This window comes from Callionymus lyra, chromosome 10 (assembly GCF_982586985.1).
Source record: "Callionymus lyra chromosome 10, fCalLyr1.hap1.1, whole genome shotgun sequence".
In the NCBI taxonomy this organism is placed as follows: Eukaryota; Metazoa; Chordata; class Actinopteri; order Syngnathiformes; family Callionymidae; genus Callionymus; species Callionymus lyra.
Window position 1 is genome coordinate 23,827,287 of NC_141827.1, and position 17,541 is coordinate 23,844,827.

General features: G+C 38.1%; 1 protein-coding gene across 1 annotated transcript in view; it reads left to right on the forward strand.

The window, feature by feature from the left end:
• Nucleotides 1-17,541, forward strand: part of ppp1r16b (protein phosphatase 1, regulatory subunit 16B) — an 88,810-nt gene that overhangs the window by 26,209 nt on the left and 45,060 nt on the right. Inside the window, exon 2 of the mRNA XM_087801861.1 lies at nt 4,914-5,315. Coding sequence (XP_087657987.1) covers nt 5,048-5,315 — 268 coding nt within the window. The 5' untranslated portion in view covers nt 4,914-5,047. The remainder of the gene's footprint in view (nt 1-4,913; nt 5,316-17,541) is intronic.

A 17,541-nucleotide genomic window follows, 5' to 3' on the forward strand; every position in this document is an offset into this window, starting at 1 on the left:
AACTCTCAGAACATTCAAGACTAAGTCATTTATTCATTTAAAAACTTTAAAAACTGCCAGTGATGAGTCTCATGGCTTCTCTCTCACGTCCACACTGTTACTTAAAGGCCTGGCGATCATTTGTTTACGGTTATCAGCTGTTGATGAATGCACTTCATGTTTGTGTTCTTCGTCTCCGCCGTCCTGTTCGTGTGCGTCGTAATCGCACGTGTTCTTCTGGATGTGATTACCTCCACACTGGTTCTGGTAATCGAATCAGGCCGAGCCGCTGGGTTTCGTACTCGCGCCGCTCATATCGTGGAGCATCAAAGAAGACGCACCCCGTCATGAGAAGGATCACTTTCATCTACGGGGGGGCCCCGAGAGAGAGAGGCGTGTCCAACCTCTGCACTGATAAATTACAAGAAACCATTGACGTCGTTCGTGACACGACACGTGTCCAATTATAATCCCAGGAGCCGTTTCAAGGTCGTTTTATGTCCAGTCTCAATACTTTGGCAAAGCACAAAAAGCTTTTTTTTAATACACAAAGCACAAATGGATTTTTTTTTGTCAACCACAGGGACATCCAAATAAATGACTGCAGTACATGTCACGCTGATTTCTTTTAACCCTTGTGTTATCTCACGGTCGTGGCCCAAAAAACAAATGTATTTGTGGTATCCCTTGTGTGGTCTCTGGCTCAAAGTAAAAACTATCCCTGGCTTCCATAAATACATATGCAGTGCAAGGGATGCAACAAACACATACATTTTTCAGACCTCTGGGTCACCTTGACCCTGATATAACACAAGGGTTAACTAATTTGTGACTACTAAAAAACAACAAAAACACTTCAAATATCTTTACGTGGTTCTGAGAATGCCAAGAGAAGTATGTGAGGGTTGCGCAGGATATGCACAAGGACAGTGAGTCAAATGAGTTGAAGGTCAGAGAAGGGATCAGCCTTTTTTTCGGATGTTTATTGGACAAAACCTATGGACTAGGTTAGGGAGGAGACTAACTCTGATGTTTGCTGATGATACAGTGATTTGTAGAGCAGAGCTGTATCGCTGGAGAAAAGAGGATGAAGGTCAGTAGAAGCAAGACATTGTTAAATGACAGGAGTATGAGGAAAGATGTACAGAGTAGTGGTAGTTAGAACGATAAAGTTCAAGAGGTCAATCTTCCAGATGAATGAAGGAGTGGTGAAGAAGAGAGTGCAGGCAGCACGGAACCAGTGAAGAAGACGATAGCTAATGAGAAGTTATGCTAAAAACATTTTTTATTTTACACTTTTATGCTGTTTCAGATGTTTCTAAATCTCAATGAATAAGAATTTTTTAAAACGTACAAGACAGAGAATGTGACGTCTATAGTCACATTCTCTGTTTACTCCAACGAACACAACACACGTTTGGAAACAAATCAGTGACTCATGTTTTCATACTTTTGGAAGCAGAGGAAACTATTTATCAAAAAGTCATTGGAACAAATGACTGATGGAGATTTTCTTTTTTTTTAATGCTGTCCTTGGCCTCCACAGTCTTCTTTAGCTCTTATCCAATAAAAGCTAATAACATGTGCTGCTTCCATTAGTTAATTTCCAATTCAAATGTTACCATTTAAATGAATTAGCATTTTTCAGCGCAGAGCAGATGGTGATGGAAGCTCTGGCACGTTGATACGCCCTGTTTGCTTAAGTATGAAAAGTAATTAAAATGGACCGTATAGGAATAAAATATACACAATTATTAATTTTTCTGTTGAATAATTACGCTGAGTAAAACGTTGTCAGATGATTCAAATTGAAGATAACTTCAAAATTTGATGAAAGTAGATTTGATGTGTATGTTGATAAAGTGACCTTTAAATATGTTAAAGAAAAGATTATAGACGTCAACAATTATACAGATAGTTCCAATAAGAGATAAAATGGGGTCGAGTAGAATTAATTTGATAGAGTGTTTGATAGAAGGACAGAGATTACAATCGTAATTGTATAAATATTACATCTCACGATATGATTCATACGATATATTTCGACACACTTGCACAATCTTCCGAACCGTTTAAGGGGATTCTGAATTTTAGTCGCATCTTATGATTGTTCCACTATTGTTTTGTTGAATTATTTAAACCGAAATTTCAAAATATGTCCAAACATCAGCTTTAAATGCAGCTGGAGCCAGCTGTATCCTCTCGTCCAAAGTCATCACGGGATTTCATTGTTCCTTTAGCGGCGGGAGACTTAGTGAAAAGTTTCACAGGAGTGAATATTTGCATTTTAATTGTGAAAAGAAAAATCTAATTATTTTATTTAACAAACCCCTTATTCAATAAAAATACACCAAAAAAGATTGATTATAGAAATATAATACAATTTAAAAGCTAAGAAATAAAAATCGTACTGAATTGAATCTTGATACAGTATGTTAATAAAAAAATATTAATATGTACATCAGTGCAGTTATTTTTCTTACACCCCTATTGACCTATTGACAGCATGGTTAAAAAAACAGAACATACTGTACCGCGGTGAACATTTTTCAAACATTTCCCTTATAATTGTATTGTAATTTGTCGAGTAAGAGGCATGGCCGTGGTCGCAGATGGAAAACATTAACAATATGAATGGAAATGAGCTGCTTGGCAGAGGTCTGCACTCTCACATTTGCTGCTTTCTTCTAGAAGATTACAAATAGCATCTCAAATACTGTGGTTCTTTGGGTTTATTGACGGTCAACTGTTTTTGTATTTTTGATGTATTGATCGACTATTATTGTTGGTACTTCTCGTCCTGGAGGTCAACGACAATGCTGTAGGAAGTGATACAGCTGCTTGTTTCCTCTTGTGATGTGGCAGCGAAGAGACGTAGTAGAAAGTGTAGGCGCTGAAGCCCATTGTGTTGATGGGTTTTATTGTGTAGCTCAGCCTGCAGGAAGGTGTCTTTATTGAGGCAGGATTAAGAGAATCTCGCACAGTGAGTTCATGAATATGTATCTGTTCTACTTGTTGCAGTGTTTGTTGAAATGTGACTGAGTAAATGAAAAAGTGCTCGACATCAAAGACCAATGAATTTTAAGAAGTGCGTGTGAAATAATTCCGCTTCCTGTGTCGGAACAATAAGTTTGTGACTCTCGATGGTGTGTCGACATTTTCCGTTTTTACCAGAAGACCGCAACTTTCTTACCAGGACGCTTTGATGTGAAGAACCGTCAGTTTCACCTCAACTCCTCTGTGACTTGTTATTTTCTCGCTCCTGCTCGTAGCAGCCAGGAAGTGGTGAGGTGGGCGACTCAGATCTGTAACGGCCCACACAGACCAGTAGGACATGGACATATCGATCCAACGTCAACACGGAAACATGATTTTTTACAAATGAAGATGCATGACCGGAGACTGAGTGAGCCGAGCAAGATGAAGGAAAGTTTGTTGTGTAAAATCGAAATAATATACTACGATGTTAGGATCTCACATGATAACACATATAATATGATAACATTATGACCGCCAGCATTTTCCCACTAAACACATAGGATAAGTACATAGAATTTGATTTGCACCATTTATTTGTTTTCTTTTTTCTACTTCCTGAAACTTTATATTTTATTTTTAATTTGTATTATTTTCCCTGTGCAATCAAATGGAACTATGCCAAGTGATAATATACTTTATTTTATTTCTTATTCTCTCCTTTTTAATCATCATATTATCAGAAATGTAAAATAAATAAATTAATATGCTTCTTTTTCTTTTAAAAATATATACTACAATCCCATAATCCACTGCAAACATTGAAGTACAATTAAACACTTATAACTTACTTAAAATCCACAGGTTTGGCTATTTATTTTAATAAAAAGCCAAATTGTTTATTTGGAAAATGGAATGTTATTTGTCCACAATATGTACATGTTGTATAGTCGCTGACTTCGGCAAACTATCGAAATGAAAGAGTTGATCTTTAGGAAATCATAAGGAAAAAAAAACAAACATTTTATTACATTTTCATCTCATTAGTTTTTCTGTACAAATGTGTACATTATACACAACAACAAACAATTATACATTAATTTGATCACAAGGAAGCATTTATTTTGGATGTATGTACAATTTATCTCAGTGATTGGAATAAAATAAAAAAAGAAAACATTTGCTTGAATATGTTTTTATTCAATGAGTCTTGGACTGAAATTGATTAAAAAGGCACTTTAATAATTCACTATAATGGATGAGAAGTCTTCAGATAAAAAACGACTTGTAAAGCAATATCAATTTCATTCTAATGATAAATAATTTAGTGAAGCTAAAATAAAGAAACTTTCTAAACTAAAAATGTTCCTGTTTCTTTTGAGACAACATTTATCTGTGTTAACGTGGTCCGCCAGATATTGAACTTTGGTTTTGCCGCATTATTTCCCATTTTAAGGGACGTTGATTGTTGGACTATTTCAAACGTTTCTAAATGAGAAAAAGGTTACATTTTTCCCTTTTTTTGGACTTAAGAAAAACACATTTTCGACATTTATTTGTGCTCACATTTTGGCCCACCAAATATTGTACTTTGGTTTTGTTGCATTTTCTTTCAATTTTTAGAGATTTAGAATTTTTGGCCATTTTTAAAAACTTTACACAACAAAAAATGGTCACATTTTTTCCCTTTTGTTGGAAAAACATTTACACCATTTGGACATATTAAACGTTGTTTTTTGTATTTTCTTCAATTTTGGGGGGGAATTTTTTCAAGTTTTCGTGGAGAAAAAAAAATTAAATTATTACATTTTTTTTAAATTTCAGAAAATCACAGTTTCAACATTTAATTGTGTTTAGAAAATGAGATGTATGTGGCCCCTGGACGACCAGACTTTGCCCACAACTGACTCGTCTTGACATCTCTTTCACGACGTCTGATGTTTATATTTGTCTCTCAGGACATTATCTGCTGCTGAGCGGTTGGACGATGACGACGAGGACGGTGGGACGGGGCCACCTCCGACAGTGCAGACCTCGCTAGGATCCTCCTTCTCATCTCGCTGCTCATCACCCACCTCACTGTCACTTTGCCATGGCCAACCACCTGGAGCTGATCCAGGAGCTGCAGCAGCTGGACAAAGTGCCGAGCCTGGAGCGTCTCCGGGCGGCCCAGAAGCGCCGGACCCAGCAGCTGAAGCGATGGGCCGTGTACGAGAAGGAGATGCAGAATAAGAAGCGCAAGGCGGACAAGAAGGGGCGCAACGCCGGCAACCTCAACTTCCTGGAGTCCAAGAGACGAGTTTCCTTCGCCGCCAGCGTGGCCCTCCTGGAGGCCTCGGCCAGGAACGACCCCGACGAAGGTACGTCGAGTGAAAAGTTGGAACAGTACAGTTTGTGATTTATGTACTTGGGGTTGACATTATAAATGTATCCTTCGCTCCGCGCGATAAATATGCAGCAGGCCGGTGATCGTGAGCTCAAAGTCAAAGCCTGAACAAATGTTCCGTTTGAATAATTGCTCGCCACTTCAGTCCGAGCCAAAGGTTAAGGTTGTACAAACAATTAGCTTTACTCCTTGTTGTCCAAACTGCCAAAGGAAGTGAATTAAAAGGCTTTAATGGTGCAGCTCTGAGAAATAATGAAGTGGGTTCATTTCATCCTTAAGTTGAGTGCCACGTTTGCATCCTGTATCGGGCGGAACGTCGCTATTTTCAATGAGGAGTGTGTTTGAACTATATCTTGTTTATATTCGTTCAGTGAGGGAGAATTTTTTTTTTTTTTTACGTTTGCAGGTTAGAGGTGTAAGTTGATATAAATACACCTAAATATATATCACCATTTTTTTCCCCCCAACGAGAGCTTATAGATATTAAAAAGTACTATACGGTAATTTAAAAAATGCAGTGATTTCAAATCATGCTCCTTTTTTTTTTCATCATAATTATTTTTTGGTTAATTTCAATAAAGTGTGTTGATTTCTGAGATCACAGGGATGACTGAGGACGAGAGGATACAGTCCAATGCAGCAGCTTTTCAAGCTGATGGAACATAGTTTGGTTTTCAAAATGAATGAATGCAGTTACGACTTCTTTTAACCCGTGTGTTATCTCGGGGGTCAAGCTGACCCTTAGGCCCCGAAACAAATTGGGTGAAGAAAAGCTATTTCAAAAACTGCGCAAGCAGAATGTCAAATTACGATAGATATCTTGGCACCAGTAGAAGCTATAAAGTTAAACTTTATAGAGCCACCAAAGTAAAATAAAACGTCTTTCAAACTCATTTTCTAACTCGACAAATACTCCCAACTTATTAATTTAATTTTGGGACTTTTATAAAATGAACAAGAAATCAATTCAGTCACTTGTTATCAGAGGCAGATGTGTTGTTACGTCACATTCCTTCAGTGGGTAAAAACATTGGATGATGAGGGGAAGACAGCCGTGTTGCCCACACAGCGCCAGTGGCAGCTGGCTAGTTCAGGAGCCTGATAATCTCCGCTCTCGTTCCCTCTGGTCCCCAAATGCTCAGTCGAGCGTCCTCACTCACTCACGCAATACTGCTGCTGCTGCTGTTCATGGACTCCACCAGAAAACACTCTTGACAACTTCCCTGTTTCCGTCTGATCAGTGGTGAAGGCGAGAAGGAAGATGACGCGTGATGTGTGGAGATGATGTCTGTTCATTTATGGAGGGAGATGGAGAACGTGAGACTGACCTGGACATTAGCTGCTGCTCCTGATGTTGTAATCGTGCAGTCGATTGGCTGGATTAGAATGATTTTAATCTCAGATTATTGGTATTGGATTATTTTGGATTTAGTATGTTTTTTTTCCTCGAGTTGTAGATGTTATGTTTCTAGACAAAACAAGGAAGCAAAGTTAATGTATAGTTGTGTGTGTGTGTGTATGTGACAAAGATACTATGTATTGAGATACTATAGGAATATATTTGTAGTATTGTCCGAGTACTTGACTCTGGTGTTGCAGACTTCACAGACCACATGACTTTTTAAAGAAGTCGTAAATGCTTTCATTTGTTTTGAAACCAAACTATGTTCCATCAGCTTGAAAAGCTGCAGGAGTCGACTGTATCCTCTCATCCCCAGTCATCATCGTTATCTCGTGGGATAACGGCAGCTTCCATCTAGTGGCAGAAAAAACGAAGATTAAGCCCTTTATTCAATATATAATTGAAGTGACTAATGAAAAGAATAAATATAATAGTTAATCTATCAACATTTATACATGACGGGTTTAATAGCTGACTGGAGGGAGGACGAACCACTGGCAAAGTTTTGCATGTGACCCCCCCCCCCCCGGGTCACCCCTATAAGAAGTGTAAGAGATAAAGACATTTTTATTGAAAAGAAAGAACAAAAATTGTTTTCCGGACCGACTTACCAACCGAGGGAGGTCAGATGATGCAGACATGTGAACTGGAGGCTGTGTTTGAGGTTGAATGTTGGAGATGGAGACCCCGGGATGAAGGAGAAGAGGTTCATGGATGTGAATCTCTTTTGTAAAGATAATTGACAAGAAGTCTTGTGACTCTGGAGCTTCATTTTGTGTTGAATCTACTTCTCGCTCGCTGGTGTAAATCTTGCAGGAATAGCACTTTGTCAGGAATGAAATTGTCTTTGTTTCTCCGAGGACTGTATCAAGCTGAGCAGGCGCTCGGAGGCTCGTGACGATGCGTCTACAGAGGTACTGTTTCTATGGGCTGTAGTGGAATCGTGACTGCTGTTAACTCCTGCCATAGATGAACACGAGTATATTTTGAAGGATTAATCCCTGATATCTGCCTCTTCTGTGAACTTCGTGCCCTCGTGATGTGACACAGGCTGGAAAATGAATCAATTCGTGCGTGCCACCCTTTGGCTTGGAAACCTGATTTGTTTTGGAGCCTCCCGAGAGCCGCCGACAGAAAAAAAGGCCTTTGAATCTGAGTGAGAGGGCGAGAGACGGACCGGGCTGTCATTTTTCTGACACCAGTGCAGAATTGTACCACGGAGTTGTTTGGATACGAGTCAGACATGTCAAAGGAAACTGGACTAATGATGTGGTTGAAGCATAGAATGTGTCCTGTCAAGCCCTGAAGGCTTTGATGGTTCTTATGAAACGAGATGAAAGAAAATGTATTCCTGATATCATCTTTCTATAGTTTTGAAAATACCCCCTCAATTATTCACTAAAGCATCGACGTATAACAGTGTAATTACTCTTGCATGGCATCCTCATCAGGTATCCTCGGAGGCGGTTGTGTCAACTCAGTAAACCTGCAGAGAAGATTTTGGGGAGTTTGCTGAACCGGCACAGAATTAGTGGCTACATTTGCTGACCTGGACTTCTTCGGAGTGTTGGCTTCACCTCCATCACACCCGAGAGGACACAGTGCTGCAGGGCAACACTTCACTCTCAGCCAATGCAGTTGCAGTTAATCTTACTTCGCAACACATTACAGCTTGATCCCGCACAAACTGCAGGGATCCTTCCTGCCGTGTTAAAACATCTTTTTCACATTCTTTATCCTACCAAAAAATACTGCAATTTCTTTTTTTTACTGATTTTATACTCATCCTCAAGCATTGGGATTATTTATAGAGTAATATGTTCCTTTTTGGAGTTAAAGGCAAAAATGTATGTTCATTTTAATGTAGCGAATTATGCTCAGTTGTTTATCTTTGTCCAAAAAGACACACTCAAAAACATCAAAATATCTCCATGGTGCCTTCACGGCATTGTTCGGAAAAAGACAAAAATGCCTTTATTTATAGATCGTTTGTAACAGAAGTTAAAATGTTACTCAGACAGGAAACACCATAAATACCGCAAGAGTTTCCAGTGTCTTCTGTCTACACTGAGAGAATCATTTTGCAAATTGCAAGAGCTATCGAATATCGCAAAAATTAGTTCAAGTTAAATTTTGGATTAACTTTTAATTAAGATGCTCATACCCAATTTATTTGCCACGTCCACCTTAAATTAAATGTATTTTCTTGTCATTCTTCATCTTTATGATAGGGGTGAAAGAAAATAGTGCTATAACGATTTGTGCAACATTTTTCCCCCAAAGTAAATTGTGATAGTTGAGTAACAAGCTAACTTAGAAGTTATTTGAGTAGTTTTCGTCTGGTTTATCCAAAGTTTTGAAGGTTTTGTTGTTCATTTCGGTGTCCAGGATGACCAGTAAAAACAAGTAGAAGCTGGAAAACTTGCTTTTACGAGACACATCGTAAAATCAAATCACTTAATAATTTCGAGTTCGACTATTAGCAGTAATTTTTGTTTTTATTGTTCATGCAACAATAACAAGGAATAGATCTAAAGTCACTGGTCAAACCATTGAAGTCAAACCCCAGGGCTGGCATACAAGCGTTTTCATCATGATGCAAATGATATTTTCCATCAGGACTATTTTAGTAAAAAAAAAAAAAAAAAGAAATTCCCCTCCAGCTTATCAACACTGCCTCAGGCCTCCTCTGACACCCACTTTAATCCTACTGCTTACACTTTTAGCGTATTAATCATTTAATGTTCCCTTTTTCTACTTTATTTGTTAACACCTTCTCAAAAAAGAACAAAAACAATTTGTTTTCTTGTAGCTTAAATATAAATGTCACTTTGGAACTCATGCATATTCAAAACAAATATATATATTTTTTAAGGGGGTTAAATGAAGCACATTTACCATCTGAACTGTGCAAAGACTGTTGCATTCATTCCAGCTCTACAGGATCTATTTTTAATTCAGAGTTATGCATTAAACCACAATCGGATCTGACATGCCACAGTATAGAATGCACGAGAATGAGTGCAGAACTCATCCAGCGTGATCATGCTCACTGTTTTAACTGCAAATGAACTCCACTCTGACCGCTCCACGTGCCCTTTAGCGAAAAACATGTGGTCACGCAGTGCTTCAGATTAGCTTCTCTGCCATCAGCCATTTTTTTTTTTATTCCTTCTAATCGCTGATGTAAGAAGCTCAGTTTGAAAAGTCAAAGTTTAAGCATCATTATAGAAGATCAACATCTCTCTCCTGGTCTCTTGTTTTGCCAACACCCTGCAGCCAACATGGACGACGATTACCTGATTTACATGGAAAAATCCATGCTCCAGTTTTAATGCCGCGTAGATCCGGCTCCTGGTGAACCACACTTGTCATCACGGTAAAAAAAATCCACGGGAGGAAGCTTTAGAATGGAATTACATCAGACGCGTGGAGATTGGGGACGGAACGCTCATCAATGGTTTTGTCCTTCTTTTTCTGTCACTTAGTATCTATTTGTGTGCAAATGAGTCCTCGGCGGAGCTGTTGTCATCGCTGTCTCATTAATGATGGAAGATCTCTTTTCCTCAGAGGCTCAGACATATGGCTGCGACGAAGACGCTCCGGTGAAAACTTTCGTCGTTTGAATAACAACAATGAAACCCTGACATGCTCCGTCTGTTTTAATGTCACCCCGAGTAGCTGCTACTTTCACTCCCATTTAACAAGACATGGACTTTTAAAATTGCAGTTGTTAGTTAAGGGCCATTTAAGGGGCCGTAATGTTGAGGAAAACCAATAGTTCACCACAGACGTCAACCTTTAGTTTGTCTGTTGCCTTAATATGATGGGAAAATGTTTATCTAAGGATTAAGAAGGAAGGAAATGTGTATTTTAGTATAATGAGTATAATACATATACTTTTTTAGTTAAAATATTTTATTTTAGTCAATCATTTTGAGGAATTGACTCCTTGATTTGAACAAGTGATAAAGAATTAAAGTTATTTAACAATGAGAAATATTCTTGTTAAGTTCTAAAGTTTTGCTTCAACTTCATGAGGACTACAAATGGACAAAGCCCACATTTATTGACCACCTTGTCAACTACTTCCTGGTTATCATATTGTTGAGCAGCACGTCAAGACAAAGCTAACCACAGCGTTAATGGCTATGCTATATACTCACGATCGATTGCAGGCTTTCAGCCGGTGTACGCTGTTGTGGACAAGACACATCTGTTGTTGTTATCTGTCAGATGCCACTTCTGATGCCATTAGTAACCAGACCAACACATAAGAATAATGTTTCCATCAGCACGAGATGACTGGGCTTGTTCACAAAACGGAAACAGATGATCATCACTTTTATTTTGGCCTCCATCTCCGTCCATTACCGACCTTCAGAATTTACAGACCGTTCAGCACCTTTGATTGTAACATCTCAAATCAATAAACACATAATTAACACTATAAAACAGCACTCTCTCAATGAAAGGGTGAAGTCACAAGTTGTGAGGAGAATAATGAAACACACCTGAGGTGCATCTTTGGCAGATTGATGGACAGTTAGAACGATCAGCGTCCTGGACACTCAGATGGAAATATCTCTAACAAATGTTTATTTATTGACTTGAAATATTTGCGTTCAATGTCACAATATCCTTAAATATTTATAGAGCAACTAATATGTTAATTTAAGTGTGTCTTAAATAGATCTTGGACCTCTATTGTACTCGTCAGTATGTTTCTGTTTCTACAAAACTCTCTTTTCATTGAAACATTTACATTAGTAAATGTGCTTAAGCCTGCCCACTGAAAATGCTTCATTTTTCTGGAGATTAACTCTTGTTTACCATAACCACGCCTCTGCTGTGATTTTTCAAACACCAAGGTCTGTCACTGTGCGTCATCAATCCTAAAAGTGTCCATCTCCAAGGGACTTGTTGTATAAACAAAGCGGGCATGATTACAGCTGACTGGAGGAGGAGTGAAGACATTATTACATCAAAATGGACTCTCAGTTTTCCGACAGGGGAGAACTTTATAAAGAAAATAAGTTCAAAACATGGTCATGATGAAGGACTTACTGCATCTTGAAGAGGAAGACTTCAACATTTGAAACATAAGTTGGCCTTAAAAAACATTGTCAAACTAATGTTTTGACCCCATTTCAAATAATTGTTAGTTGGAAAAAAGAAATGCTTCTGATGCCTACATAAATATTTACCTTACTTTTATTCCTCCGCAATAAAAAAGAAGCGAACGTGTGACAGACATCAAGTGATGAGACTAACCCTGGATCACAGCGTGAGACGACTTCTTCAACGATCGCCTCCTCGGCTCGCCCTGGAGATCAATGCAGACTTCACCGATACTTTCCTCCACAGAGACGAAAGAGAATCTGATAAATGTAAAGTGTTTTGCTCCTTAAAGAGAAGACTTGTGAAGCAGAAGACAAGTTATGTTTGAAGCTGGTTATTCTCCAACTCCTGTAGTGATAAATCAGTAAAGAGAGAAAACCGAGAAGAAAATGGTGTCAATCCGACTGGGTTTGTCGTGTTCTAGACTCTTGTCGTGAGTTCTTGCTTAGTCCGACAGAAATAAGAGACGCGTGCTCAACTGGAGGACGATTGATTCATCCCAATGTTGAAGTCATCTTGAGCAAAACCCACATCAACGTTCTTAATAGCTCACCAAGTTCAGATATGTCGAACTCCCGCGGGCCCCGATCGCTGTCTTTGAGTCCCAATTAATCCAGGACTTTAGATAAACTTCTGAGCCAGATGTCTTATGAACTTTGAATCTGAGACCAATTAAAGCTGCGTGAAGTTGCTTCTGAGGGTTCTTCACACGACTGCCACCGACTCGAGACCAAGAAGAGGCTAAACCTCTTCATTTATCAGATATTGGTGCCTAATCAACTTTGTGACCTTTAATTCTAATGCGGTATCACTCCTTGAGGCGTGTTTGTCCGGGCCACACAGAAAGGAAAAAATGATCTAGATAATTGTTTTCTTTTGATTATTACTGTCTGAAATTTGAATTTTATATTGGCCTGTGACTCATGACATTTCAAAACGCTTGTTTAATATCAGTTTATCTGAAAAATAAACGCGTTAACTAGTGTAAACTATTCAAGAACAAACTCTATACGATATATTTTTCGGTCCGTAAATTTATTGAAGAAAATCCCGGGTGCAAAAAAAAGGTTGTGGACCTCTGCTCTGGTGTCTTCATCCTAGATCAAACTTCCCTCATTTTTCTGCTCACTAGTGATGGTCTGAAGCTTCATGAAGCAGTGTCATTTCAGATTTTTTAGATGGCGGTCTCTGCACTATTTTCCTGTTTTGAACAACCGTTCTAATAAAACATCAGATCATTTTTAAACTGATGGTGCCACCTACTGACATACATTTTGATGTAATAATGCCTTCACTCCTCCTCCAGTCAGCTGTAATCATGCCCTGCTTTGTTTATACAACAAGTCCCTTGGAGACGGACACTTTTAGGATTGATGATGCACAGCGACAGACCTTGGTGTTTGAAAAATCACAGCAGAGTGGGTGTGGTTATGGTAAACAAGAGTTAATCTCCAGAAAAATAAAGCATTTTCAGTTGGCGGGGCTTAAGCACATTTACTAATGTAAATTTTTTTAATGAAAAGAGAGTTTTGTAGAAACAGACACATTAAATTAGTTTATATTTTATGCTCTTTTGCGGCGGACGTTTAAAGAATAACAAGCGATATAAGTATTCCAGAAGTACTATAGCTAAATATCACAAGCACCTCCAGTGTAGGCAATAGACTATTCACTGTTTTTCTCCGGAACAATTCTTCTTGTCGAGGCTTCACTACTAGAGGGATATTACAGATGAACAGTATCGAGGTATTCAGATGTTTTTAAGCGTCTTTTTGAAGGAAGTTTTCCACTGAGCTCGGGTCACTACATTAAAATGAACATACATGTTTGACTATAACTCTAAAAACGATTAACCATTTTTCATCATTAGTTTAATGTATCGGACAACGTCTAGTAAATCAGTTTTTTACTTATTCTGGACCATATCAGTTGTTGTTGTACCTATCCTGGATTGTAGGTTTTTCAGGTCAACAATTCTTGGAATTCATTCCCAGTATGGACACTTCATTCTTTTACAGGAATACTTTGTTTTCCTGAAGCCGCCACAGAGATGCAATCTCTCCAGGAATATGACCCGAGGGGCAGAGAATACATGACTTGCTTTTCTCCGTGGGAAGATGAAGTGGTTCTACACAAAGATCCCTCTCCTTTCTGGTCTTATGACTCTATTACTATCTGTTTGTTGTTGTGTACTCCACCTACAGACGTGGCATGTGTACCTCTCTGGTCCTTCCAATCGATTCATCTCTTCTAAGAAGCATTATTTTTGAAAACGACAGGGGAAAAGATTGGGCGGTGAAAGATACACTCCTTTCTGTTTTTCTTTCCACGTCTTTGAACGGCTTGTCTGTCAAACTGAGGTGAATCATCTCGGAGAAAAACGTTTGATTTAAAAAGTCATTTCAAATCTTTAGTCGCTGGAATATTACCCGGGACCATTTGCAATGACTCGTCTCAAAATTGGGTTTCTGTCCAGAAATTGATGCGACTGCAAACCTTAAAAGTCGTACAAAGTGACACAAATTAAATAGAAACTTGTATAACTGGGCTCCTGCTTAACACGTGAATCCTCTGGTGGATTTGCATTAAGGCTATTTTCCAAAAAGCCAACATAAGTACATGACTTTATAGCTTTCGGTGCGAGGCATTAGAAACTTAATAAGCCACACAATTGTTTTAGGATACAATAGCTGTTTTCTTGAGATAAAAAGTTGAAGCCCAAGTAGTTATCATGATATTATTATTTAGGACTTTTTATGATGGAACAATCTGTGTTGTCGCTGCATCTAACTGTGTACTGAGCTGTTGTTTGCTTGAGAAGTGATTATCAGTTTTCCACAGCAGTTCCTCGCAACAAAGATTGCGACTGCAATTACGTCGTGTTCTAAATGATGTTTTAAATACATTGTTGATCTTGTTTTGCTAATTTACCGTCGGTCCTTGAATGTATATTTCTCCTGTCAACACCGTGTGATTACAGCTATTTTTATTGGACCCTAAAATTTATTTAGTCATAAGCAATTCTCTTCCTTTGCTGTCAGTGCCGTCGGATGAAGCGGTCAGATTTTGTCATTTTGAATTAAAGCCCTCAGAGGGGCTGATACAACCGGGCTGCTCCAGGCTGCCCTTTTTGGAGCTGCCTGCTAAACGCCGTCTCCCACGACGGCTCACATGCTTCCGCTCGGGTAAACAAGGATGAATCATTTGCATCCCATAATGACATTCCAATGGCAGAATGTCAGAAAATACGTATTCGGAGTTTGGACAGGAATGGTGGTTTCTGTCAGGCTTGTAATGAAATGACCGCCACAGCTCTAGGGTTTGTCAGGTTCGTTGTAGGACATGATTAAAAAAAAAGAATATATAAATATATTTTTTAAATTGCTTTCATTTTCTATTGCTCATCTTAATTTAAAAGTTTAGCATGTAAAATGGTCAAGAAATGGTGTAAACAAACATCAAATACAAAGTGTCAATTCAATATTTGACACCAACCTATTGCAATTTCATACCGTATTCATTTTTAGATGAAGTTTGTTCTTGAGTCTGCATACTTCTGCCAAGTGGCTAATTTCCATCCTTGTTTTGTCTTTGACAAACTCATTTTGCATTTCATTTATTCATCTACATAAAGTTATCGATTACCTGGAAATGAATTTGCACTGCTTAAATCACTTGACCACAGACTAATGAAAAGTTAAATTATGTTTCGATCCAGATGGAAAAAGCACCACGATGCAATCATCTGTTGCATGTGTTCCATTTTTAACATTTCCCCATAATTTAATTAAAATCTTTAAGTACTTATTTTTGTCATTCTGTAAACGGAAAACACTGCTTCTCATTTAGTTATTCTTTGTCGAATCTAGCAAATTTTTCTCTGTTTGTTTCAAAATACAAAAAAAATTGTTATTATATTATTTTTAAGAATTCTAAACAAATTTAAAGCATCAAAATAACTTGGCAGCCTGGATTCAAGCAAAACGTTACACAATTCTTTGTATTATTCTCAGGTGTGTTCGGACAATTCTTTTCCTAGTGGATCCAGTTAATACTGGCCATACCTCAAGGTTGTTTGAAAAAATTGTTTTTTTTGTAAGTATTATACATATAATGTATAAATCAAGAATTTTTAATGGAAATTTTAACAGTATCAATAGATACATGTATTTATTAATTTATGTTTGTGTTATAAATACATGGGAAATGGATTAGTACCTGTTAACATTTAATTTTTCAAGATTTTTGATAAAAATCTGTTATAAAAAAATCCACCTTAAATAATAGCACTGAACCAGACACTTGGAATGGGCAGTATAACATATAATTATAAAAAGGGATGCACCGATCCGACTTTTATTATCCCTATACTGATACTTTGAGTAACTGAGTATTAGAATAGTTAAACTATGAAGTAAAACTGGTTATGCTTTAAATAAAAAGCAAAAAAGACTGGTTGTGGTTGACATTTACACAGTGTAAAAAATGTATAAACTTTGTAATTCAATATGTATGAAAAACCCGCATAAAGAAACTGACCTGCTCTAGTAGAAGAACTCACATTCATTTCAAATTCTGGCTTTTACTTTCAGAGCTATTCATGGTCAGACTCCTCCTTACATCAGTGATCTGATCCAGCCTTACACCCCAGCTCGGGCTCTGAGGTCTGTGGATCAGAATCTGCTGATGGTTCCTGAACACAGTTCAGGACCAGAGGAGAGAAATCCTTCAAGGCTGTTGCTCCTAAGCTTTGGAACGATCTTCCTCTCCCTCTGTGTTTGATGATCTACTGACTCCTTCAAGAAACATCTTAAGACATGTTTATTTGTGCAGATATTTCTTAATTTTCTGGGGCTTCTGTGTTTGTCTCTATGTTGACTTGTTCCTATAAAGTGTTTTTTCTATTGTGTGCATCAACAGTTCAATCATGCATTTGGAAAATAATAGTAATAATAATGTAAGTAAGTTGACTAGGATCACAAAGTCTCTTAAATCCTCGCTGTCGTCTCGCCTTCATTATAAAAGACAAAGTTGTGTTAATTAACGCTGTATCTCCAGCCTTGTGGTATGAAGTGAAGCTTGAGTAAAGTAAATAATAGTCCACAATCAAACCTGCCAGGCTCCTCTTCCTTCCACATCAGTCAAGTCTCCTGCAGGAGCCTCGCCTCACAAGCAGCCTCCTATTTCCATGGTAACTGAGGCAGATCCAGAGGGGACGCGGCAGCACAGACTCCCAGCCGCTCAGCTGGAAACTATAAATTGAGCCTCATTGCTGTGGTTGCTGTCGCATGGGATGGTTTATGGAAGACCGGTGGTCCAGGGTCCTGGCCAGAGCGTCATTAAACTCGTTAAGTGTTTGCAAAAACTTAAGACGAGGAACATTTACCAGGGAGGTGTCATTTGAAACTTCAATCCAAGGATTCAAGATGCATCACCTTAAAGTGTCCATTCGACTGTACAAACATGTGCCTCAGGTTTTAAATTGTGCTGGAGGTGGAAGAGTTGCACAGTGTGATTCATTTAAAAGTTGGAATTATAAATAAATACATAAGCTTTTGTTTTGACCAACTTAAGTTTTGGTTCAAGTTTATTTTCTTGGAGACTACTATATATATTTTTTCTAAGAATAAGATCAGATATTTAAAGTTTTTATTCTATTTCCTATGGTCCTTTCAAC